This window comes from Eleutherodactylus coqui, chromosome 3 (assembly GCF_035609145.1).
Source record: "Eleutherodactylus coqui strain aEleCoq1 chromosome 3, aEleCoq1.hap1, whole genome shotgun sequence".
NCBI classification, from domain to species: Eukaryota; Metazoa; Chordata; class Amphibia; order Anura; family Eleutherodactylidae; genus Eleutherodactylus; species Eleutherodactylus coqui.
The window spans coordinates 230,396,124-230,421,357 of NC_089839.1; the positions used below are offsets into that span (position 1 = coordinate 230,396,124).

Consider the following 25,234-nt stretch of genomic DNA (forward strand, 5'->3'; position numbering starts at 1 on the left):
TCTCCTGGCTCGAATAGACGCGCTTGCGCAGTCTGCCTCTTCTGTCCCGTGGACGCGCTGCTCCGGCGTGCTCGTGCTGCACAGGTCGTCTGCGCATGCGTCACAAAAGCCGGACTCCTGTATATGGAATTCATTTGTTTAAATAAATAGGAAACCACTGGGTAACACTGACGTGGAAAAGGACTTGTGGATTATATTTAACTGTAAACTTAACTGGAGCAACCAGTGTCAGGCAGCTGCTGCCAAGGCAAATAGGATCATGGGGTGCATCAAAAGGGGTCAAGGGACGAATGACTAGAACATTGTCTGTGCTTTGTCATAAGTATGTGTGTATAAAAATATGCATGCCTCTTCGAATCGATTTCATTTACACCTAAAAAAGAACCCTGTGTATGTTCAGAAGCTCGCATTAACATCATGTATTTTTGTTAGCCATTAAAAGGTATCATACCTACAAGATTACTTGGTTTCTCTTGCTGGGAACAATCACATTTTTCTCTATTGGCTAACACGGTACCAAACCTTTTTCTTTATACATACACACATATGACAAGGCACAGACAGTGTGATTAATTTGCACTTAAAAAAAAAAATCAGAACAGGATGATAAACGGAGTAAATACTTAACTATTCCACTGATAAGGATGTAATATAGCCCCAAAAAGCGGAGGGTCGCATTAAGTTTTGCTTCCTCTTGCATCACGGATGGCTTGCAGTTTCTTTATGATAATTGTGAAGGAGGCCCATAGTATCATGTGCGCCATTAAAGAGGTCTTGTCATATCCTCAGATAAGCGGAATAGGCTGTATACAGCTGAATCATCTCGGATTCCTCTGCTGTTTTATTTTCGTTTTATCCCCAACTTGTCCGGCCACAATGACTCCTTTCGAAGCCTGATAGTTGTTAATTGTCAAGTGGGTGCCCAGTGTCAATGGCAGACATAAAAGAAAAAGCACTGGACGGTGTAGGCTATCCAGATGAGGCTGCTAAGTGTTGGGGTCTCAAAAGTAATGGGAGCCATTGCAGACAAACGAGCTATAGCTGACATTTTTTAGAGCTCCATACTAGTTAACTGTCATGGTCTCCACCAATCAACTGACAGGGTCAGCCATTAACACTGGGTGAAGGAGATTGCAGACTTGCCAACTAAAGGACGGAAGTTACAGGATGCTTTACAGCCAAACAAGGGGGGCTAGAACGTAAGTAACAAAGGAATCAGCGACGATGCAGTTATAAAAAAGGTGTGCAGCCCACCCTGCTGGTCAGTAACAATGCAGAGACCTTGGACGTAAAGACGTTTTATAAAAGGGTAATACAATACAACAGGGTATTACCATAACCAATAGTACATTCAACCATGTAATAAATAAAGCACATTTAGCACAAATTGGGTGACTAACCTCTAATAAAACTACGTGCAACAAGTTAGGAGGTTTGAGGTTCTCCTTGTCTTAAGTTCGCAGAGCTTACGTGGTGAACCGGAGGGTCCACACAGGACACGAGGCCCACACAGAGGAGCTGGGAGGGTAAAGCTGTCACAAGTCACGGCAGCACTCACCAGTCTCCTTCCCGGAGGGCTACACGTGACCTTGGCCCAAGTACCACTAGGCCTCTTCCGGAAACCCCTAGGATAGGGATGGCCAATAAACCTTTAGTTGAATTGTGGGTTGTCACGCGTTGCCACCGTTCCCTTTTCACCGGAATAAAGCTTCAGCGATAATAAGACAAGTCCACACACTGTATCCCTGGGAATGGTCAGGACCAGGTCAAACTTTACTGTAGGTAACTGGATCGCTTTACAAAAGCACAACGATACACTGATACAGGTAACACAGAGAAAGAAGGTCTGGGAGGAACTCAGGATGATGTTGGCCCTACAGTCTTTCACACTTGTACGGGACCTCTCTTGGAAGGGAATATACTCAAGATGACACCGGCCCAACAGTCCTAGTTCTCTGTCTGGGACCGCTCCTGGAAGGGGGAAGGGATAGACTCTCCCGATACACTCTAGACCAGACCTGGGCAAAGCACGGCCCGCGGGCCACATCCGGCCCGCTGAATAGCTCGGAGCGGCCCGCAAAGAGTGTCCTGGTGACTCACCAATGAGTCCGGTGTCAGCAACGGGAAGCAGCGAAACTATGCACTCCGAAGCCTTGTCCATTTTGTTCACTTCTGTGCTGTGCTAATAGTTATTCAGGCCTTACTTATTCAAGCACCTCTACCAATGACGTAGGCTTGAATAACTTTATTAAACAGCACATAAGTTAACAAAATGGACAAGGCTTCTGGCCGCAAATCGGGCGGCTGGAATACGGCCCCATTAAGGCAATGTGCATGGAGCCTTCGTATGTTGGTCTGGCCCTCTAAAACCATTCCAATTTCTCATGTGGCCCCATGGGAAAATTAATTGCCCACCCCTGCTCTAGACAATACCTCTGCACAGTGATCAAGTTCTTTTGTCGCTCACTCTCGCTTTCTCTCTACTCCTCAGTGGTCCCTGGCATAGCAGGCTTCAGGGAACCTCTTCCTCCATTATTCACCACATGGGAGTTGATGGTACCCCCCATGTGGCTGGCACTCCACTTAAAAAAAAAAAGACAACACCAGACCAGGCCAGAATGCAACCCCACTCTCTGATGGACTATCTGATGGATCTGACTCTTGCTGACTGATTACGACACCCAAATCTCTTATACTTATAATCTCAAGCATACCACATGACAGGACATGAATTGTTACATTTGCAGACATATCCCAGCCTCATGCAGACAATAATTCTTCATTTGTTGAAGCTGTGCAATACACATAACAAATGACTAGACAGTTTCTGCACAGTGCATCTACACAAGACATTACATGCATGACATTTATGGAGGGGCCAGGAATATATGTACAAATTATCCTTTTGCTCTGATATTGTAATTACTTGCTTATATCCATGCTATATTCAAGTTTCAGTCGATTCCGATATCATCTTCTAAGTGCTTGACTTATTTTGACCATGAGATACGATTAATAGCCTCTTCTGTCCAATAGTCCTCAAGTAAGGCCCCCTGCACACAGGTGTAAATACCGTGGCGTGATTTCCCGCAAAATTTCCACCCGTGCCCGCCTGCATAGGATTGCATTACAAAACGCAATCCTATGCAGACGGCCATGATTTGTCCGTGTAAAAACACACACGGAAAACAAATTGTGGTATGTTCTATTTCTGTGTGGGTCTAGCAGAGGCCCGCACAGGAATGTCACTCCCGACGTGCCAACTCCGCTCTGCGCATGCGCCGGTTAGATCGCAGCCGGCACATCACAGAGAGGAGAAGACGCGGAAGAAGGTGAGCCACACTGGTTACTGCAGGGGTGCGGCCTAACCGTGTTTTGTTGTATCACTCAAATAAAGACACAATGTACAAATCATACAAATACCCATTTTAATTGAAGTTGGAGGTGATTTAGTTGTTGCAAATGCACAAAAAATACTCAGAGAATTCACATAAAAATTAAAGATATTTGAGTCCATGATCTTTATTGATTCTAACAATTCCCAGGTACAAATCTCTTTCGTATTTGTTTCTCTAGATCCAATATCTTTCCATAAAAAGAGAGACTGCTTGCATCATCTAGATCCATCTGAACAAGAAAAGAAATACATGCAAACATCACAATAAAAAAACTAAACAACAAATAAATACAATCATAACAGCTGATGTACAATCCCTTCATAATTGTGTAAGCTAGAAAGGGGAAAACCGGGTACTCTTATCATTAAAGGGATATTCCCAAAATTAAAGGGGTTGTCCCGCGAAAGCAAGTGGGGTTATACACTTCTGTATGGCCATATTAATGCACTTTGTAATGTACATCATGCATTAATTATGAGCCATACAGAAGTTATTCACTTACCTGCTCCGTTGCTAGCGTCCTCGTCGCCATGGTGCCGTCTAATTTCAGCGTCTAATCGCCCGATTAGACGTGCTTGCGCAGTCCGGTCTTCTCCCTGGTGAATGGGGCCGCTCGTGCCGGAGAGCTGGTCCCGCGTCGTCATCGTAGCTCCGACCCGTCACGTGTGCCGATTCCAGCCAATCAGGAGGCTGGAATCGGCAATGGACCGCACAGAGCCCACGGTGCACCATGGGAGAAGACCCGCGGTGCATCGTGGGTGAAGATCCCGGCGGCCATCTTAGTAAGGTAAGGAAGAAGTCGCCGCAGCGCGGGGATTCGGGTAAGTACTAAACGTTTTTTTTTTTTAACACATGCATTGGGTTTGTCTCGCGCCGAACGGGGGGCCTATTGAATAAAAAAAAAAAACGTTTCGGCGCGGGACAACCCCTTTAAGTTATCCAACCACAGGATAGGCGATAAGTCTGAGAACACCACTGATCCTGAGAATAGGGGGTCCCATGTTCCTCTCTTTCCTCCCCACTGCAACCCTCATAGTAACTCTAAGATTGAACAGTGTCAGTCAAGCCTGCATTGTGCAGCTCCATTCATTTCAATGGGGCTGACGGAAATAGCGGAGTACAAGCACCCAGCCATCTCTAGCAGTCACATTGTGGATGAATACGGTGGCACTATGCATGCTTGACTCCTCATCTACGGGGTGCAGGGAGCCAACAGCGAGGAGGAGAGGGGATCATCAGTGAGATCCCCCGCAATAAGACTTTTATCACCCATCCTGTGATCAGGGGATAAAAGTCAATTTTGGGAAGACCCCTCATAACAGAATAGAAACCATGCCTTTAAAGGGGTTGTCCCACAAACATTATTGTTATAGTTAAATCCAGCCCATTATGATAAGCATTTTTTGTATTTATCTGGGGATATAGTCCTTTTTTTCCATATGCCACCGGCTGTTTCTATGGAAAAGCCTTTTGTGTCTAGTGAAAAGGGATAAGCATCTTGGTAGATCTAGAATATCTAGAAGGTACAACCAAATACTGGCAACCTGTACCTTTTATCTGATACTCTAGACCCACTTCATCGTTCCATGCAAACATTAGTCAGCCGCTGAGCTTACATGCATCACTTCTGTAGTGTAACCTACAACTTCCAGCATGAATAGAGCTCCATCCACAGATCACCGATCCTGCAACTTACTAGCACCAACCTCCCTCTCACTGAGGCCAGCTGCAAACGGACGGGTCAGATTCCGCATGCGTAAGCCCGCAGTTAAAACAGTCCCTGTCCTCGGATGGCAATCGTACCTGGCATTTACTGTATTGCGGATGGCCGCGGTGGCTCGTCACCAGTCATGTGCAGTACAGATTTAAAAAAAAAAAAAAAAAAAAAATTATATATCTTTCCCCTGCGCCGTTACTAGGCTATGACTCGGGATCTGCGAGCTATCAGCAATGTCAATTGCAGACGGGACGTGGGTCGGACGGCTTCTATTGACTTCAATGGAATCCGCACAAAAATAGAACATGGTGCGATTTTATTTCTGCTTGCAGAAATCGCTGTCCGCTTAAGATTGAAATCTTGACCCGTACATTCAATCTAATAGTTTCACTGCTTGATAAAGATTCCAAATTTGAGATGAAACTTGTTGCTTGTTATCTGCATTTATTTTGGCCATTTAGGTGTTCCAGCATTGTTAGATCCCAACATAGGTTTCAACAACGAAGAGGATTCTTGCTCCAGAGGAACCCTCCAGTCAGCAGCGCCCATTACGGAGGATGTTCTACACTGTGTAAGCCTCCGTTCTGTGCTCATAGCTGCGTCTCTATTAAAAACCTTTATACAGGGCTAGAGCTAATTCAGACGGCTGTAAAGACGCAGTAAATTGCGCACTGAATAGAACCCATAATTTTTAATGGGTTCATTCATAGATGCATATTTTTCATGTGACTTTGGGTCACTTGAAAAAAAAACAAAACGCCGGCTTCACGTCCCGATATCGCCATCACAATCCATGTGAATCCCCTGGATGCGAGGCGTTGTGATGCGAGGCTATTTGCACATGACTGCAGGGAATCCCTCCAGCTGCAGCTGAAAGGGATTTCCCTGCCACAGATGAAGGGATTTCCCTGCAGATGCTGAAAGAGATTCTCCCTGTCACAGCCATAGCAGAGGATCGAAGAGTTCTCAAAGTGCATTCAATGGGGCCGAAGCTGCTGCCGCCAGCCCCATTGGGAGCAATGGGCGATATCGCAGAAAGATAGAACATACTGAGATTTTTCTTTGTCACGCAACATCGTGAGAGTAAAAACGTTGCAGATGGGAATGAAACCATTGAAAATAATTGGTTTCATAATTCTGCGTTTTCACTCACTTTTGCATCGCGTGAAAAATCGCGCAATTTCTCGGCAGTGTGCAGCCGCCCTAAGCATTATGGCATCAGTTTCAAAGAAAAACAAAATCATTTCAAATTGCTGCTCCCCCTGACTGTTTGTTCTCCCTGGAATGTTTGCTATGGGCTACAGAGACCCTCAGCATTAGACTCCATGCTTTGAGTAGCCCTTTTCTTCACTAAAGATCGCCCCTTTGCCACCTCTGATGATAAAAACAGACCACCAACAGTAGCATGCATCACCAAAAAAAAAAAAAAAAATAATAAATTCAGAATCATTTGGATAAGAAAAGGGTATTCTAAAGTCATTACCATATCAGTGACATGTGGCTGTCAGGAAGACCAAAACCAGCTGCGTCAGGAAAGGGTTAATTACACATTGAATGCAGCATCTTAATAGTTTTACTTCACATTTTTGAAAAGTACTGACCCTTAGTGGTTTAACATAATTTCTTCCTAATCCTGATGTGCAACTGTGATATTTGGCCAATGGATCCAGAGATTCCAGCTTCTGATTAAAAAGCCACAACTAAAAAAATAATTACATTTATAGAAAATCATTTCAATTTTCAAACTATCATTGAAAAAAATCCATTGTAATAGAAAGAGAGAGAAATAAAATGTCAAACAGTGTGAGATTATCAATATTTGAAAATATGTGCCGCCCCATTATTTAAGGTGTTCTCCCACTTCTGATGACCTATCTTCAGAATGGGCCATTATTAGAATCGCTAGGGGTCCATCCACTGCTTGGAAAGGGGATAGAGCAATTTAAAATAATTAAATCAAAGGAAAAAAAAAAACACTGGCGGCAGCCATTTTCCTGCATGGTGAATGCCTTATCTATGTGCACTCAACATGTGGAAGGTGTGTGTGGCTGTTCATCAGTATTTTGCACCTGTGCAATGTTCAATGTGTGCATGCTGAGGGATGTGGGGTCTATACCGGTCCTTGTATTTTATGTCAGTAAGTATGGCCGCTGGCAGTACTGTATTTGTACTTACAAATATCAAAAAGGTACAAAGCCCAGAGCATCATTAAAAAAAAAAAAAAAAAAAAAAAAAATCAAACAAAAAAAACACCTTATTGTCAATTTTAATCTAACAGTAAGCTGTAAAAGACGGTTGTCCTCAAATCATCCCTAGGGACAACCAGACCGGTAGTCACACTTCTAGAATTTGCTAAAAATGGAAAGAAAAAAAACCCAACACATACAAATATCCAGCTAAACAACTCACCAACGCTTCTGCTCCATTATATGTTGAAATAGTAAAACTGTTTGTAAACACACGGATCTGCATTAAAAAGAACAAAAAACACAATTGTAAGAGATTTAAAAAAGCAAACCAAAACTTTATGATTTGCCATGTTGGAGACGCGGCTAATGGCTCTTTTACATGACAATCGTCCCGAGAATTGTTCAGTCGTTCAGTTTCTGCGGGCTGATAGCGGGACCACCTGCCCGCCAAAAAAAGTTTTACACTACATTACTGAAAAATGGTACTAATAAAAACTACAGTTTGTCATACAAAAAACAAGCCCTCATACGGCCGTGTCACCGGAAAAATAAAAAAAGTTATGGCATTTGAAAAAATCATCACGTCCTTATGCTCAAAATACACCCGAATTAATACATTTTTTACATAATGCTGCATGCCTCCATGTAAAGTCCTCCACTCCCTGAAGCAGTCGGTACGAACCTTCAGGGTTTGCGTTCCTGGTATTCACAGCGCCTTGCAACGCACAAATATCATGTGAATTTCTCGGCCATGTGAAAGCAGCCTAAAGCGTAGACAGCAATTGCAATAACATATAGTGTCATGGGGGCCTTCTGGGGGCAGCCCCCAAAAATGTTGAGTTTGAAAACCCGGAAGTTCTCATCCGACTCCTTCTGCATTAATAGGCGAAGAAAATAATTTTTTTTCCTGTATATTAGGTGAAGGTGCAGTCACACTGAGCGGTTGGGTGAAGACTGGATCAGTAAATACACGCGTGTCTTCGCCACATTTGTGAGTTTTTACAAGTAAATTCAACAAAAGCGCATGCGTTTTTTGGTGCGGTTTTTACTGGATCCAATCTGCCCCATGTGAATGTACACTTAATCCAACTACATTGGATCACTATGGGAAAAGAAGAAACATTTTTTTCCTGCCCATTTCTCCCATACAGAACTACAACAAACAGACACACTACATTATTCTCTACGTCTGTCATTTTTGCAGGATCCAGTCTGGCCTTGTGATCTTGAGGGAGGAAGGGGGGGTGTCCGGATTTTCTCTGGCACACATAGTTGCGTCCATACTGTCTGTCCTGCATATTCTAACAGGCTGTAAGTCAGCGTGGTGCGCCACAAATCAGGCCGATTGCCCACTAGCATTAGTGAGACTCGAGCACCGGGCAGCTAATTCACATACATTGGCATGTCCCATTTCTCGCCCGTGAATAGGACATGTCATAAGTTTTCTGTCACACCGACCTAAATACATCCATGTGTGTAGCCTCATACGCTATAATGCGGCTGTGCACCGTCCATGGAATTACACGCACAGCACATGGTTACTAGCGGATTTTCAGCCGACACTACAGAAGCGACATCTCTGTAGAAGTGTAATGCTAAGCAGCCATCCCCCGTGGAAGGTGTGTGGGTGGTTGACCATCAGTATTTTACACTTGTGTACCCTCCATATGACGTTCTGGCTTTGCATGCTTCAGCAGTGTCTCTCAGCGCTGGCACGGGGTGAACGATGGGGAAGGCAAGTGAAAGACTCTTGCATCCCCGGACTCAACTACTTGGAGCCTATAAGCTTAGCTTTTAGGGTTTAAGGTAGCCGGCAGTCTTTTTATACAAAACATGTATATAGTCTCCTCCAGAACGGGTCATTCCAAAAAGAAGAATTTTGTTCTGGTCATTTTTACATTAATGACCTTCTACAAAACAGCATTAAATATGTACTTACCAACCACATAATTGGCATCAATAATGTCCAGAAGAAAGATGGCAGGATCCCATAGGTAAGATTTGTCATAACGAGACCTGGACATACCACACTGGAATACAAACCCTGGAGAGAAATAAAACATACATGATTTACCTGGATTCCCAAGCCGTGGTACACGTACCCCAGAGGTGCACGCTGGGTCTCCAGGGAGTCACACTTATATTGCAATTTAGGTTTTTGTTTGCCAAAAGATGATATATAGCCATAAAGAAGAAACCAGGCACATTCTAAAAATGCCACCAAGCACTTCTGCATCAAAGTGTAATGTAGGCTGGGCGATTAACTGAATTTGATTAATTCCCCTTTTTCGAAGCACCACAATTCCAACTTTTGCAAAAATCAATTTTAGCCCCGCCCCCATGGTCAGGGCTAAAATCATGCACTAGAGCATGCGATACACTAAGAAGCGGTGAGCTTTATGTGCGGAGGAGAGTCTAGGACGCCCCTGTTGTGAACTACTGAGCAGAGAATGAGCGGTGGCGGTGTCCCCAGGGGCTGCAGGCCGTGCATCGGCTGTGCCCCTGTTGGCTTGCCAGGAATCCCCCTCCTTCCAAAACTGCGACTACAAGTGGGAAAAGCAGCAGCTCCCTCTCAATGTGCTAACAGGCGTCCGCTGCGCTGCTTTCTGCATTACTTGACGTTTCTCTTAAATGCATGATAAAAGGAAACCTTGAGTACTGCAGAAAGTAGCGCAGCTGCGGCCCGTTAGCACAGCAAGAGCGAGGTACTGCTTTTCCCAAAGTTTTGGAAGAAAGGAGATCCAGACAAGCCGGCGGAGGCACAGCGGATGCATGATCTGTCACCACCGCTGCTCATGCAACACAGTACAGGGGAGAAGTAGGCTTATGTTGAAAGCATCGTGAAGGCAGCCTGCAGCACAGTGCAAGTGAGAAACGGTTTGCAGTAGGGCTGGCCGATCAAATTAATTCAACTAAATGTACCTAAAAGGAACCTGCGATTCTGTCTGAAAATAAGATTCTATTTTTTTTCCTTAAGATGGTAGGCGCCGCACATCTAGTCCCCGTAGTGTAGCCGCCTTCTCCTCTGGATCTACATAGCCTTCAGTATTGGATAATCCAGTCTATGCGGCGGCGGCTCTGTACTGTAATTTGCCGCCAGACGGGCATTTTGTGAATTTTATTACACCAGTGCTTGTGACATAGATGCTAGCGTTGTTTTTTTTCCCAACAATTAGCGCTATTACACCAATGTTAACACCGATGTAATAGAGTTAATTGCAAAGCTACACCTGCAAGCACAAATGCAGCCCAGCAATTCTCAAGAAAGTGCGGCACTAAAAGCTACTGCTAGCGCAGGGGTAATAGCATCCTAAGGAGGTGCGGACCAGCATATGCAAAGAAGAAGGGGAAGAGGGGTGGCTGTGTACAAGAGACATGGAATCGGGGCGGGTTTGGCAGCAAACATCAAGATAGCGTGGATACCACTGCTACCCGGCCTCCCACTTGATCAGTGTCCCTGTCTGCCGGGCAGGGCTCCTGCATATAAAGGATAAGTGTGTGTACCGGTAGTTGTGTCTTCATATCTGAGGCAGTGCGTCTCCGAGTGACATCAACTGACGCAAAAAGCACCCTGCACATTTACCCAAGCCTAAATGAACCGTTCACAACCTGCGATGTAATGTAACAGAGGGAGCCGATAAGCCTTAGCGCGATACAGTTCAATAATGCACAAAGTTTACCTGCCATCTCTGCCACATTACATGCTGTGCGAGGGTCATTTCCTGGGTAAATGCTGTAGCAGTTGATTTACTACACTTAAACAACTAAATATGATAGCCGCCCAACACATTTACTCATCACCAATATGTGAGAGCGCTGTCTGGCTGACCACGAAATCCATCAGCTGTTTTCTTGCTGGCCAGCGTCCACAATTGCATCTGTAAGTCCCATTGAGCGACAAAAAAAAAAGTTTGGTCACCCCCCCCCCCCCCCCCGCTGATCAGCTGTTCTCCAAAGCCATCAAGCTTGTGCAACAAGCGGATTTCTGCAGGAAGCAGACAGCTCCATTCTTATTGTAGTGGCCAGGCTTGGTTTTGCAAGCCAAGTTCCCATTGAAATGAATGAGTATAATACCATACCTGGCTACTACAGAAAGAACAGTACTTCCTGCACAAGTCAGCTCAGTACATGAGTGCACTGACCTGGCAAACAGCTATTCGGTGGGGGTCCAGAACGACGGACCACTGCCAATCTACTATTAATGACCTGGTCCTGAGGATAGGCAATTCACTGGGGACACATTCACTGTACTATTAGTCTAAATACACAGAAATGACTGCAGCTTAGATAAAAGGATCTAGTTATGAGTCCATTGTAATCATGAGCATAGTACTCGGCGCCCTTTAGTGTCTGATGGCCGCCTTATATACATGCAGCTATACAAGAGCCATCAGTTACTGCTCATGGGGACGGAATGCTCAATAAAATATCCTATTTTTTTTGTTCGGTGCTAACAAAGGGTACAGTAGTTTTTGGACTAGAAGTAGAGTATACCTGTCTATAGTATGCCACCTTACATATAGCAGAATATTCATGACACAGATCTGCATTACATGAAGATGTAAACTTAGGCTGGTTCCCACAGGATGGAAATCCCATGGAAATTTTGTGGTTTGGCCGCACTGAAAAACTGCAAGATTTCCGCGGGATAAGCGCTGCTTCAAGCCACGGGTTTTGGAGCGGTTGGGCTGCCGGCATTCCATTGCGGCTTTCTGTCCCCATAAGAGAGGAGAGAGGCAGCTATGGTGGAAAAAAAAAAAAAAAGAATTGACATGCTGCGGCTGTTAATTCCACGCCGCGGCGCCTGCTCAGCACGGCTTTTCCGCAACAGATTGGCCGCCCTGCATGGACGAGATTTTTGCAAATTCTCATCCACATGGCTGGCTAATCTCGGGATTAGGAGTCGCGGGCGGATTTGCCGCACGGAATTTCCACGACAAATCCTTCCCGTGTGAACCCAGCCTTACTGTGACCATTCAATCCTATATTAGCCTGCAAATAAGTATCCTTTCAAATGAAATAGATGCCATGTATAGTGGTATACTGCTGGCCTTGCTGACAATTACCCACCTTTTGAGCTGTTAAAGGGGCTCTGTTGGGTAAAAAAAAAACAAAAAAAAAACAACATACATATACACACACTAATATATATATATATATATATATATATATATATATATATATATATATATATATATATATATATATATATTCACCTGTGCCTTATGGGGCCGTTCACCGGGAAGCTGCTGCTCTTCTCCTGTCCCTCCGGCAGCTGTCCGATCGAAGGTCAGAAGCTGGCAAAGTTCCAGCTTCTGCCCCTGCTTTGACCACTGCCGGACGGCAAGTCCGGCCACCCAGGTCAGTGGTCGATGCGTCACTCAATGATTGGCCTGGCCACATCTTACCTCTACCGTCCTTGGAGAGTCAACGGCGAGTGCGCATGCATACTCCTTCCCGGCGCACTCACCGTCGACTTTCCGTGGACGGCAGAGGTTAGATATGGCCAGGTCGGTGTGAGAGCGCAGGAGCCGACCCCTCACACGCCAGGTAAACAACGGAGGGACCAAGTACGATGGGATTAGGAGAGTTTGCTTTGTTTTTTTAACTCTTCTCTTTCCACAGTTTAGACTCTATAGGGATGCAGGGCAGGATGCAGGCGAGTATAATTTGTTTTATTTTGCTGACAGAACCCCTTTAAGTGTTAATGATCTAAAACCCCACGGATGAAAGTTAGCTAACCTTACATCAGCAAGATCTGCAATGTAACCAAATATATTCAGGAAAGCAAAACTGTGATATATGTGTTAACAAACAACCTGAACTCACCTCTTTATTGTATTGCCTATTTAAAGCAACACTAAGCAAGTCAGTGGCATATTTGGAGGAGCTGTAAGATTCTTGCCCCTGACGATGCTGGTAGTCTGCGAGACTGAATGCAGACTTCCTGGCATTGCTGGATGATGTCCAGATAAGTTGGGAAGGATTATCCACATGACACAAAAGAGTTTGAAGTTCTTTAATCTGAAACGGGAAAAAACACAAAATTTGTGACACTTGGACTGTTCACATCTGCGGTGGGGGTTCCGTTTTCCTGCTCCGTTTTGGGAGTAAAAAGAGGGAATCCCCTGTCTAAACAGATCCGTCTTATGACGCAACCAAACAGCCCAAAAGGACCCATTGACTAGAACGGTGTCTGTTCGGTCTCCATTCAGCTGTCCGGCATTTTACCGTATGAAAAAGTTCTTCAAGTAGGACTTTTTCTTCCAGAATTTTGTGCCGCATCTGCAACAGAACCTCTGAACGAATGTTACTAACGTGGATGTGAATGTAGCGTACATGATACAAGGGGATATATAGTTTTCTAAAGAACAAAAAACAAAAAACTTCACGACATGTGATCTATATTGGAACGTGAAATTCGGTGCGCTCGTGAACGTGCGATGTCCCTGCGGATGTGAGGAGTTTGTGTGTCAAAAATACCTCCCATCACTTTAGGTAAGTTGGAATTCTTTGGAGTGGCTTTCAGCGGTGGAGGAGGATCGGCAAGTGTTTCCCATCGTTTTCAATAGGAAACCTTGCATTGCACTCGTGTGCACCTCGTACGCCGTATAATGTTTTTTCCGGACCCAATGAGTGAGGTGTTCCAAGGGAACGTCCAAAGATAAGACATGACGCAATTTTTCCTCATAACGCGATGCAGGGCAAAAAATAAATAAATTGCTCATCTATATGACCCCATTCAAAAGAATGGGGTTATATTAGTGCGAGACTTGTGGGTCTTACAATGCACAAATTTTGTGCGATCTTCTCGGCCATGTTAAAGTGGCCTCAGAAAAAAAGGCTTGTGTCCATCTAGTTCAGCCTATTATTCCCCAATGTTGATCCAGAGGAAGGTTAAAAAACAAAACCATGATGTAGAAGCCAATTTTCCTCCTTTAAGGGGGAAAATCTCTTCCCAACTTCAAATCTGGTAGTGAGTAAATCCCTGGATCATCGACCCTTCTGAAGTATTCAGTGACTATAACATGTAATATTATAACACTCAAGAAAGTCATCCCTGCCCCTCGTGATCTCTTTTAGTGTGTTCACCATCACCACATCCTCAGGCAGAAAGTTCCTTAGTCTCACTGCTCTTACAGTAAAGACCCTTCTATGTTTCTGTAGAAACCTTCTTTCCTCTAGACGTAGAGGATGCCTCCTTGTTACAGTCACAGTCCTGGGTATAGACGATGGGAGATCTCTGTATTGTCCCCTTATATATACACTTTGTCAAAAAAAGTCAGGCACCTAGAAGTTGTTTTGTTGCAAAATGTAAGTATTACAATCTCACCTATCATAGGTGCAAGGTGCAAATGGCAAATTGGCCAAGAGCCAGGTTTAAGATCAGAACACCCGCCCCCCCCTTCCCCCCGAAAAAAAGGGAATTCCGATAAAAATTAGTTGAACACCATGAATACGGATCAAGCCTAGCGATTTCAATGGGATTAGCCTACAATCAAGATGACTTGGGATGCTTGTTTTTAAAGGGGTTTTACCAGAACTACAAGCTATCCTCTATCCCTAGGTTAGGGGATAACTTACAGATTGGAGGGTGTCTCACCACTGAAACCCCCACCAATTCTGCCCGTCACTGCAGGGGTTGCTTCTTCCTCCACAGTGACATAACTACGATGGGGGTGCTGGCTGAGCATGTGCGATCAGTGCTCCATTCATTTCCATGGGGCTGATGGAAATATCTGACTAGGTGCTGTTCGGGTATCTCGGCAGTCCCATTGAAAGTGAATGGATCGCTAGTGCTCTTGCGTGACAATAGCTCTATTCAGTCTCCTCCTCACTGCATGGGCTGCAGTAACCCCACAGTTAGGGGAACACAGGACCTCCATTCTCGAGATTGGCCATGGCCTCAGTGGTGAGACCCCACCGATAAGAACATGATCTCCTATACTATGTGAAGTGGCCCCAAGACTAGCCATTACATGTCCTAACGGTGAGTGAATATACCGGCAATGTAAAGATGTCTGTTACCAGAATGAAATGGCCAAACACGTTGGTCTCAAAAACTTCCTGCAAGCCATCTTCTGTAACACTATCCTTCTGGGTCAGAAGTCCTTCTCCCGATGCAAACATGCTAATGACGTTCCTGTTTTGAAACAAAAGACAGTGTTACGAGCTGACAAAGTAGTTTCTTCTCGGGAAACGGATTTCATGAAATAGTTCAGAAGTGCAATTGCTTCTGCACTAAAGACAAATGACAGGGACCGCAAATGCACTCACAACTGTCTGAAATCTTAGTAGTGATTACTTCTCATATCAAGTTAAGAGCAATTCCAACTCTAGCACGGTGGCTCAGTGGTTAGCACGGTTGCCTTGCAGTGCTGGGGTCCTAGTTCAAACCTGACTGGGGAATCTGCATAGAGTTTGTATGGGTGTCCTCCCACACTCCAAAAACATGCAAATTAGGTGAATTTTAAAATGGTGAACCCCAATGGGAACAGAGCCCATAATTTTAGGAGATGTAAAGTGCTGTGTAATATGCATGCGCCATATAGTAACACAGTATATTAGGCCAAAAGAAGACAATGTCCATCTAGTTCAGCCTGTTTCCAACCCCAGTTTGTGGATCCAGAGGAAGGCAAAAAAAACCCCAATGAGGCAGGAGACAAAAGTTCCCGACTCCATGATGGCATCAGAATAATCCCTGGATCAATGTTTCGAAAGTTCCTACCTGACTCCAAGACCCGGATCAACAACCCTGCTGGTTATTTAATGTCTATATCCTGTAATATCATAGCGCTGTAGAAAATCTAGTCCCCTCTTAAACTCTTGTATGGATTTTGCCATCACTACATCCTCAGGCAGAGAGTTCCACAGTCTCACTGCTCTTACAGTAAAGAACCCCCTTCTGTGTCGGTGATGGACTATAAAAGGTTATTATACCGTATCACCAGGGGCGTAACTATAGAGGGTGCAGGGGATGCGGTTGCACCTGGGCCCAGGAGCCTTAGGGGGCCCATAAGGCCTCGCTTCTCCATATAGGGAGCTCAGTACTATGAGTAAAGCATTATAGTTGGGGGCCCTGTTACAGGTTTTGCATTGGGGCCCAGAAGCTTTAAGTTATGTCTCTGTGCAGCATGGTTTAGGTATGGGTACGGGTACAGATAGAGGGGGGGCTCCAGCTCACGTTTTGCATCAGGGCCCCTGAGCCTTTAGTTACGCCCCTGCGTATCACAATTATTATAGGGGGTTCTATTCAAGGTGCTCAGCCTGCTGCAGAAATACACTTTTTCCCCCTCCAAAGCGGGGGGAAGGGGAGTTGCTGAGTCTTATAGAGCAAGTGTGCAAAAAAATTTGTTCCGATCGCCATTTTTAGCGCGATCGGGAATTTAACACGCGATCGTGTGATAAACTCGCGATCGCATGAACAGAATGTGCGACCAGTCTCCTCCCCACTGCCGCCCATACATACCTGCGATTGGTGGTGAGCGGCAGCGGGTACTACTGCTGCTCCCTGCCTTCACCAAACGGCTTCCGTCCTTCCTCCTGCTGCACAGACGCGCCGCTGTGATATAGAGCGCCGTTTTTTCAGACCTCTGCTGCTCCCTCTGCTCCGTCGCCTGGCACTAACCCTGCGCTGTCCCTGGGTGAGTTCAAATTTTTTCCCCCTATTTTCCCGCTCTAAAATGGGGGTGCGTCCTATAGACCGGTGCGTCTAATAGAACAGAAAATACGGTATATGAAATTACGTTTAAAAAAAAAAATAAATAGTTTTGTCGCCATCTTTTGATCCTAATAACTTATTTTTCTCTGTAGCAAGGGACTGGCTGAAATAATATGCCTTCTTTTAGGTTTTCTGCAACAGGCTGAGCACTTTTCAATATTGTTTTTCTGCAGACAACGCCTTTTAGTACTACTTACATTTTTGATCAGCGTGGGTCCAATCTCTGGACCCTTTACCAATCCAATTGAACAGCATGGGTGTATTAGCGATCACTCCGGTCAACCCAACCTGATGAGCTTCTAAAAGGAGGTAAGTTCTAGACTGGATCGGGGAGAGTCACTGGATTTCGCATATATAGATTTTTCCCAAGTATTTTATATAGTGCTACATAAAAGGTTGGTATATAAAATGAGAAAGCTTGGTCTGGGTGGGTAGGTAACTGGCTCAGTGATAGAAAGCAGAGGGTGGTAATTAATGGTAGATACTCTGATTGGATCTAGTGTGGCACTACAGGGGGCAGTACTGGCACCTATTCCTTTCAATGTTATTTATAAATGACCTGGTAGAAGGACTGCACAGAGAAATATCAATATTTGTAGATGATACAAGAAAGGAGAGTTGCAAATGGATCTGGATAAGTTAGGGGCAGAAAAGTAGCAAATGAGGTTTAAGGCCTCCTGCACACTAGCGGATTTGCACTGCGGAGTCCGCAGCGGGATTCCACCTCCGGATTTCCTATCAAATTCAGCCCATAGCATGCTATTGAAAAACGCGATATCCTGCCCACGAGCCAAAATAGATTGCGATTTTCCGCTCGTGGGAAAGAAATTGCTGCGATTTGCTGTGGCATACGCACAGCGAACTTCCATTGAAGTCAATGGAAGCCATCCGTGCCACGGCTATTTCTCAATCATCATTGCCGACAGCGCCGCGTCCCCTTAACTGCACACTTGCCGTCCGTGATGGCGCGGCATCCCCTGTACTGCGTATGTGCCACCTGGCACATTAGCAGCACAGGAGAAGATGCCAGACAGGTAAACAGGCCTGGCACCGGGTCGAACTCGGCTGTGGGTATCCCACATGTGGTGTCCGACCCGCCTGTGTGCAGGAGGCCTACCACTGATTAATGTAAGGTTATGTACATGGCAGGCAGGGTAAAAATACATGTCACCATTACACACTAAATGGGAAACCACTGGGGAACACTGATATGGAGAAGGACTTGGGGATTTTAATGAACTGTAAACTAACAGGTATGTGGTGCATTGTTCTTTATAAATCACTGCTCAGATCACACATGAAATATTGTGTACAGTTTTGGTCATCGGTACTCAACCTCATTGGGGGGTGGGGGGGGGGGGTTGCCTTCCTCTGGATCAACACTGCAGGAAAGTAGGCTGAACTACATGGACACAAGTCTACTTTCAGCTTAAGCTACAATGCTATCTGCTGTTGTTGGGAGGAATTGGGTGGCTCCCCATACACATTATATAGTCAGCTGTTCATAACGAAATCAGCATGGGAAATCTAGTTTTACATGGCTCCAATTAAAATGTATTGGCATTCACTACATGGAATGCAGAACCTGCTACAGCAACAGCATTCTCTGCTGACTAGTCAGGGACATACATAGACCCTTATAGGGCATATAGACAGGGGTTGTCCACATGGCTAAACCCCTTTAAATATGCTATACAGATGGTCATTTTAATGGGAATCATCCAGTGATAAAGGTTAAACAGCCACTCTAATGCTGTATTCACCTTGATACTTGGGATACTGTCTCCCAACTGTAATTATTCACTAAAATAGGAAGAGAACCCATAACAGATTAGAAAGACACAGCCCAATCACTCCGATACTTTGACGTAACGTAATACAGTAGTGCCTTGACATACGAGTTTAATCCGTTCAGAGACGGAGCTCATAGGGCAAAGAACTCGTATGTCAAAGCACTTTTCCCCATTGAAATGCATTGAAACGCCATTAACGTGATGATCTATGGCGCTGCTGCAGGCTGTCGTTCCCTCCTCCACGCCGACAGAGCATTGCCTTCTGGAAACGGGGCTTGAAAGCCCCGCCTCCAGCAAGCTAATGCTCTGATTGGTTGACTCAGTGCCACGTCAGCCAATGAAAGCTGGCACTGTGTTAACCAGTCACAGCCATTCAATGACATCATAGCAGCGCCACAGACCATCGGGAGGACGACATGCCAGCGACAGGTGAGTATAGATCCCCCCTGAGCCTCAGCTTGCGAGTTTTTTGACTTGCAAGCAGGCTCGTACCCCGAGTTTTTGCTCGTATATCTGAGAGCCTGCTCGCAAGTCAAGAAACTCGCAAGATGAGGCACTGGCATCCCAAGGTACCACTGTATTGTTATTATGGAGTTTGTATGCCCCTCCCCCTTCTTATGACATTGTCCATGAACATATTACATAGGAAGGTTAGGCTGTAAGCCCCATAGCAGACAAGACCTGACAGAAGTGATTGCATGCAGTGTACAATGCTGTGGAATAGGCTTACCACTACATACTAAATACTCCAAGTACTGATACAAAGTTCACATGGGTCTACGTTACCTGGAAAAAAGGCCCTTTACCAAGGCTTTGAGGTTTATCTGTGGGTTGGGCATTATACCAGCATTCAGATACAGATAGTCAATTTGTTTATACCTAGAAGAAGAAAAAACACACTTCAGACAATAAGTATGTACTTGACAACTACAAACCTACGGCTGTGTCCATCTCCATATGCATCATTCATACCCAACTTCCACTGTGCGCTCATACGTTACCCCTGGCTCTCTTCTGTGCAGATTTTACATGTTAATGATGCATAAAAGGTTTAGTCACACTCACAAAAGTAAAAGAACAAGTGATGAGATATAGAGGAAAATGAAAACATTACATTAAAAATATTAAAAAAAAAAATAAAAAAATCTCTTTTCATCTCGTTCATTGGGGAACAGAGCTGAAGACCTTGGGATGTTCCAAAGCTGGGGATCATAGGACGCACGCGGTCAGTTTATAGCAGCCAATAAAACTTTCCGACCAAGGGAGGCATCCCCAGATGCAAAAGTACGGGTGCACTTGGTAAAGATTTTAAAAGAGCATGCCAAGAGGTCCACATAGCGGGCGTACACCGCTGCATAGCAGAGCTATAGCAAGTCTGAATGTCAGACGAGCGCCGGCAATGGATTGGAAAGGGATCATATAAAAAAAAAAAACTGCAAATAAAAACATGATGCCGGCTTATTTTGTGTGTTTTTGAGTAATTCCAAGGAATCCACAACCCGCTTTCCCACCGAAAATAAGAGCTGGGCAGTGTGCGGGTGGCAGGGAAATTTGAGTGGAAAGGGTTAACACAGCTTTTTCAGGCGGATTCCAACATAAATTCTGCAACCAAAATACCCATATTTTTACTATCCCACTGACTTTATTAGAAAGTCATGTAATCGCCGTGGATTCTTCAGAACGAGATTTGAAATCCACGCAGTGGAGGACAAAAAAAACCAAATACTGAGATGCTTAATTGTAGCGCAAAAAAAAAAAATTTTCACTGAAACCCACGTTAGATGGTGTGAACGAGGCTTTAAATGGGTTTTCTGGGATTTGGGGCATTTTTTTTCCATTGAGGACTTCTCTTCAGTGTAAGTCAGCAGTAGATGATCGGCAGGGGTCCGCCGCTATGGATCCTCACCGATCAGCTGGCTCATGGCAGTGCTGTCAGTGCAGAAGGCACAGGAAGCAGATCAAGCCGTCCATACTGCAGTGGCAGGAATTGGTAGTGCAGCTTCAATAGGAGCTACGTCTGTACTGCCAACCCGGGGTGCTGCAGGAGCTGCTTCCTGCACTGCCTGTACCGATAGTGGTGCCCACAACCAGCTGATCAGCAGGGGTCCCAAGCCAGAGACCCCTGCCAATCATTTCTTGAGGACTTATGCTTTTTCTTAGATCATCAATAGAAAAAAAAATGTCTAAAGTCCAGAAGAACCACTTTAAGGGCGAGCACCCACTGGCGTTTTTTTACCTGCGTTTTGCGTTTTTCCTGCACAGGCATAGAGATAAAGTGTGCTCATGTCCACTGGCGTTTTTAAAATCGCCCCGCCCCGCAAAATCGCATCGCAGCTGTCCTTACACTCTGGCTCCTTTTTTTAATCTAACTTCTCCCATGGTTTTCAATGCTCCCGGAAAAAACGCAACGCAATTCGCACGCGCCGCGTGGTGTTTTTGCAGACAACATTACTGAAGACTGTGGAAGGGCAGGCATTCTTCACAGGTGCTGTAGGGTGTGTTGGTATAGAAACGCTATGCAACGTTTTAGGATGAGACATTCTCCGCGTTTTGCGTTAAAAAAACGCAGCGAAAAACGCGAAAAACGCAAACGCGTAGATGCGAAAACGCTGCGTTTTTCACGCACTACCAACGCAAACGCCAGTGGGTGCTCGCCCTAAGGGTCTACATTTTGGTCCAAAAACAGTAAGTTTTTGGACACTGAAAACAGTAGTACCAGAACATAATATATATGCCAGACGAGGAGATGATGTTCAACGGGAAGATACCAAGTGAACTTGAGACAGGGATGCTCCAAGAGAAGAGGACCCATCCATGTGAATACCATAGGCACGTCTTAATTATCTCCCACTATCAAAACACAGTGGGGCAGAGTTACTTTTGAAGATGCGTCAGGAAGCTAACTTAGAGGCTTTTCACCACGTTTATGCTGTGCTTTAGACACATTTGGGCACTTTTCCCGGTCAGGGGGTGTATGTCCTATATGTGACTTTTGATGCCAAAAATGCACCAAAATTCTGGCACAAAATACGGCAAAAAAATAAACAAAGTATAAAGGTGGCATTAGACAATATCAGCAGGTCTGCCCCGCTGCCCACCATGCCTACATATTATACTTGCCTTTCTTTAAGTGTCTTTGCGGCTTGTAGCACTGACTTTATGCTTCCTACGTCAGCCTGCACGATGCCGACATCAGCCGATGGGTGAGAGGACAGAAGGGCGGAACGTGCGGCTTCAGCTCTCTGCATATTGCGGCACGCCAAGCATAAGCGGATCTGGTCATCTTGGAGAAGAAGCCTCTCGCACAGCGCCAGGCCAATGCCACTAAAATGGAACAATACAGAAGACATGAATATGTTGTGCCAGGAGAAACTATCTAATATAAAGGAGAAAAATGGTCGCTGGCGCCAAAGCTGTGTGCGGTGCTGTGCTGCAGGGGACATTAAAAAACAGAAAAGCCGTCCCACACACAACTGATTGCCGGCTCAGCTCTTCCGCTGTCAGACAGAGCGCCCGGCACTTATGGTCTCCGAAGTATATAGCGGATTGCCGCAGCTCAGTACACCTGGGCCAGCGGAGCCCAACAGGGAGAGCAGTTTACTTCAGAGACAGATGCGCTCTCGCTGTCAGGCTTTGGTGGCTCAGGAGTCCTGAACTGTGGCAATCTTCTATATACTTCAGTGGGTCCTACCACAATATCCACCAACTGCATGGCATTTCCTGCACTACATAGTGCGGTACCCTGAGAGATCCTCGGGGGTGGTACTTGTGGTAGAGATGAGGCCCTGCCCACCAGCCCATCATCACAGCAGGCTGGCTGCTTACACTCACAGCTCCCTCTGGTGGCCCAGTTCTGCTCAAAATTTTTGCACAGAAAATCCACAGTATTTGTAGTAGCAGCGAAGTGGCTGAGTTTTAACCCTTTAACGACCAGCCATATGCCTTTTTACAGCCGTTGTTCAGGAGCCTTATGCTGATGCATGTGCCTCATCACAGTACTGCATTGCACGCATGGTACGGGTCTGCCGTGTCAGGGACAGCGCATGCTCGGCTGTCGGATGACAGCCTGGCACATGCTCTAACAGTGGGGACAGGAGAAACCTCTAAACCCTCCCTCTGTTTAACCTTTTGCATGCTGAGGTCTGCCATCCATCAGAACCCTGTGATGCGAACATGTAGTCCCGATGGGTTGTTACGGCGGCCTAGAAGGAAGGTGGCAATACAAAAGCAAATCTTTAAAAGAGAAAAAAAAAGTGTTTTTAATGTACAAAAATAGCAAAGCATTAAAAACCCTGTATAAACCTGGCACCGGTATTAGTGTATCTTGACGCCACCAAGAAGGTGGAGTCAAGATTGACAGTGGGGTGACGCCCCCTGTCAGTGATTGGCTGTACATCTGCTTGGCCTGTAGGTCCTGGAAGGCCACTAGCCATTCAGCCAGGATGTAGCAGAGAGAAGGCGGCGGCCGGCCGGCTGCCCTGGCGGTGGAGCAGCACATGTGTGGCACTGGTGAGCGGGTGGCAGAGAACACAGAGGCTGGGGCAGCTGGCAGTATTCAGCACTGAGGGGCCGGGCGGCCGGCTGTCCCAGCGGCGGAGCAGCAGATACGTGCCAAGCGGCAACTTTTGCAGCAGTGAGGGGGGCAGATCGGCCATCAGGGAACAGAGAGACTGCGGCAGGTTCCTGGGACGCAGGTGTCAGCCGGCAGCAGGGCGGCCGTCCCGCCGGCAGATCACATGCGTGGCCAGCGGCAACATGCGGTTAAACGGGGCAGCGCCCAGCAGGGACCAGAGGGGCTGCGGCGGCTGCCACAACTCAGCACTGAGGCAGCGGCCGGCAGGGAGCCGGGGACGGGCGCTCCACTCATACTGATCGCTGCCGCGTCTGCATTGATGACTGGCTGCCCTGCTGCCTTATGCTGACGGTTACTTGTCTTCTTAGGCGTACATTATGACATGTTAATGCTGCCAACTTATGCTGCCGACCCGAGCGCCTGCAGGGACCAGCGCGTACTCACCTGTGCCCACCGGCTCCGGCTGTTTGATGTGCCGGCTTGCCGGGCAGCCGGCGCATGCGCAGACTGGAGCCGGCGGCGGGTGAGTGACATTTCTGTGCACGCCTCGATTTGTTTGTCGCGCGAGATTTTGCGCGGCCGTCTGCATGGGATTCTGTTTGTTAACACAATCCTTTGCAGGCTTCCAGCGGCGGAAATTTCACGGGAAATCCCACCGCGGAATTTCCGCTCGTGTGCAGGGGGCCTAAGGCAGCAGGGCAGACAGTCATCAATGCACACTGTGCTGTTACGACCTTCGTGTCTTCATCCTATCAGGAGCTGGGGGTGTGAGAGGGGCGTTCTCCCTGTCAAACCCCTAGCTTCCGGTGGCGTCAAGGTACACTAATACTCCTGGCATCACGGGCGCTGTGTGTGCCAGAGAGTCACATGATTTATTCTGCATGCCAAACCATGTAAAAATGAAATCCAAAATACTATGGTGGATTGTCTTACCCCCCCCCTTCCCAAAAAAAAAAAATTAAAAAATCATAATAATATATATATACATTTTATGTACCCCCAAAATTATACAATTATGCAAAAAAAAACAACAAAAAACAAAAAAAACACACACAAACTAGCCTCATACAGCTATGCTAACAGAAAAATTTAAAAATGATGGCTCTAAGAATGCAACAATGCAATGCAAAAAATTGAAACACTTGGTTAGTAAGGTTAGAGCAAACAGAGGTAAGCCTCCTGGGTGGTGGGCGGGGTCTCAGGCTGAAGCTTTCCCCCAGGAGCAGGTAGTCCAGCTGCACCTCCAGCACATCACCTGGGGCTCAACTGACACTTGTGAGGTCCAGCCTGACCGTGTGCTTCACTACTGCGCCCGCACCGCAGACCGTGTGGTAGTGAGGATGGAGAAGACGCTGCCGGTGAACGGTGCGCCGGTATAGATGGAGCAGAGACGCCGCCGCCAGTGAACGATGCGCCGGTATAGATGTCGCACAGACACCTGGCGGGCAGCGGCGGGACACAGCGTCTCCTCACCTGTTGGCTCCGGTGACAACCACCACCTTCCTCATAGCAGCCTTATGTCTTCCACGTCCCCGTCAGGAAGCGGCGGTCCAGCAGCAATGTTGATAGCAACGACTGTTAAAGCTCAGGGGGGCGGAGCCACACGGGTCGGCAGTGGGCGGGGCCATCAGCACGACCCGAGGACCACAGCGAAGGTCTGGACACAAGGGGGCGGGGCCACGTGCCGTGTGTGAGGAGAGAATCACACGATGGGCGGGTCTTCAGGGGGCAGCAGCCAATGAGCTGTGTCACACGATGTCAAGTGTCATCCCAGCGGCTTCTAGCCTGTATGTGACTAGGGGGTAACACGTGACGTCACGGTATTCCCCAAACAGAAAACTAG

The 25,234-nt window shown here is 46.3% G+C and overlaps 1 protein-coding gene across 2 annotated transcripts; it reads right to left on the reverse strand.

The window, feature by feature from the left end:
- Positions 1-3,414: 3,414 nt before the first annotated feature.
- On the reverse strand, positions 3,415-25,024 carry HSD17B7 (hydroxysteroid 17-beta dehydrogenase 7). Of its 2 annotated transcripts, XM_066597065.1 has the most exons (10): positions 24,865-24,971; positions 22,944-23,020; positions 21,939-22,142; positions 19,605-19,697; positions 15,333-15,447; positions 13,134-13,328; positions 9,244-9,348; positions 7,525-7,581; positions 6,717-6,815; positions 3,415-3,627 (listed from the first exon to the last, which is right to left on the reverse strand). In XM_066597065.1, the coding sequence occupies exons 2-10, from the start codon at positions 22,991-22,993 to the stop codon at positions 3,532-3,534; spliced, it is 1,014 nt and encodes a 337-aa protein (XP_066453162.1). In that variant the 5' UTR covers positions 22,994-23,020; positions 24,865-24,971; the 3' UTR covers positions 3,415-3,531. The 2 variants fall into 2 exon arrangements, with proteins under 2 accessions (XP_066453162.1, XP_066453163.1); XM_066597066.1 differs by lacking the exon at positions 22,944-23,020 and having other exon boundaries at positions 24,865-25,024.
- Between the last annotated feature and the right edge of the window lie 210 nt (positions 25,025-25,234).

Coding starts and splice junctions, on each gene's coding strand:
- HSD17B7 (XM_066597065.1), bottom strand. CDS start 22,993: ATGTTCGCATCACAGGGTTCTGATGGATGGCAGACCTCAGCATGCAAA. Junction 19,698..21,938: donor GCAAAGACACTTAAAGAAAG/GCAAGTATAATA, acceptor TTCTTCTTCTAG/GTATAAACAAATTGACTATC. Junction 7,582..9,243: donor TGATGCCAATTATGTGGTTG/GTAAGTACATAT, acceptor TTTTTAATGCAG/ATCCGTGTGTTTACAAACAG.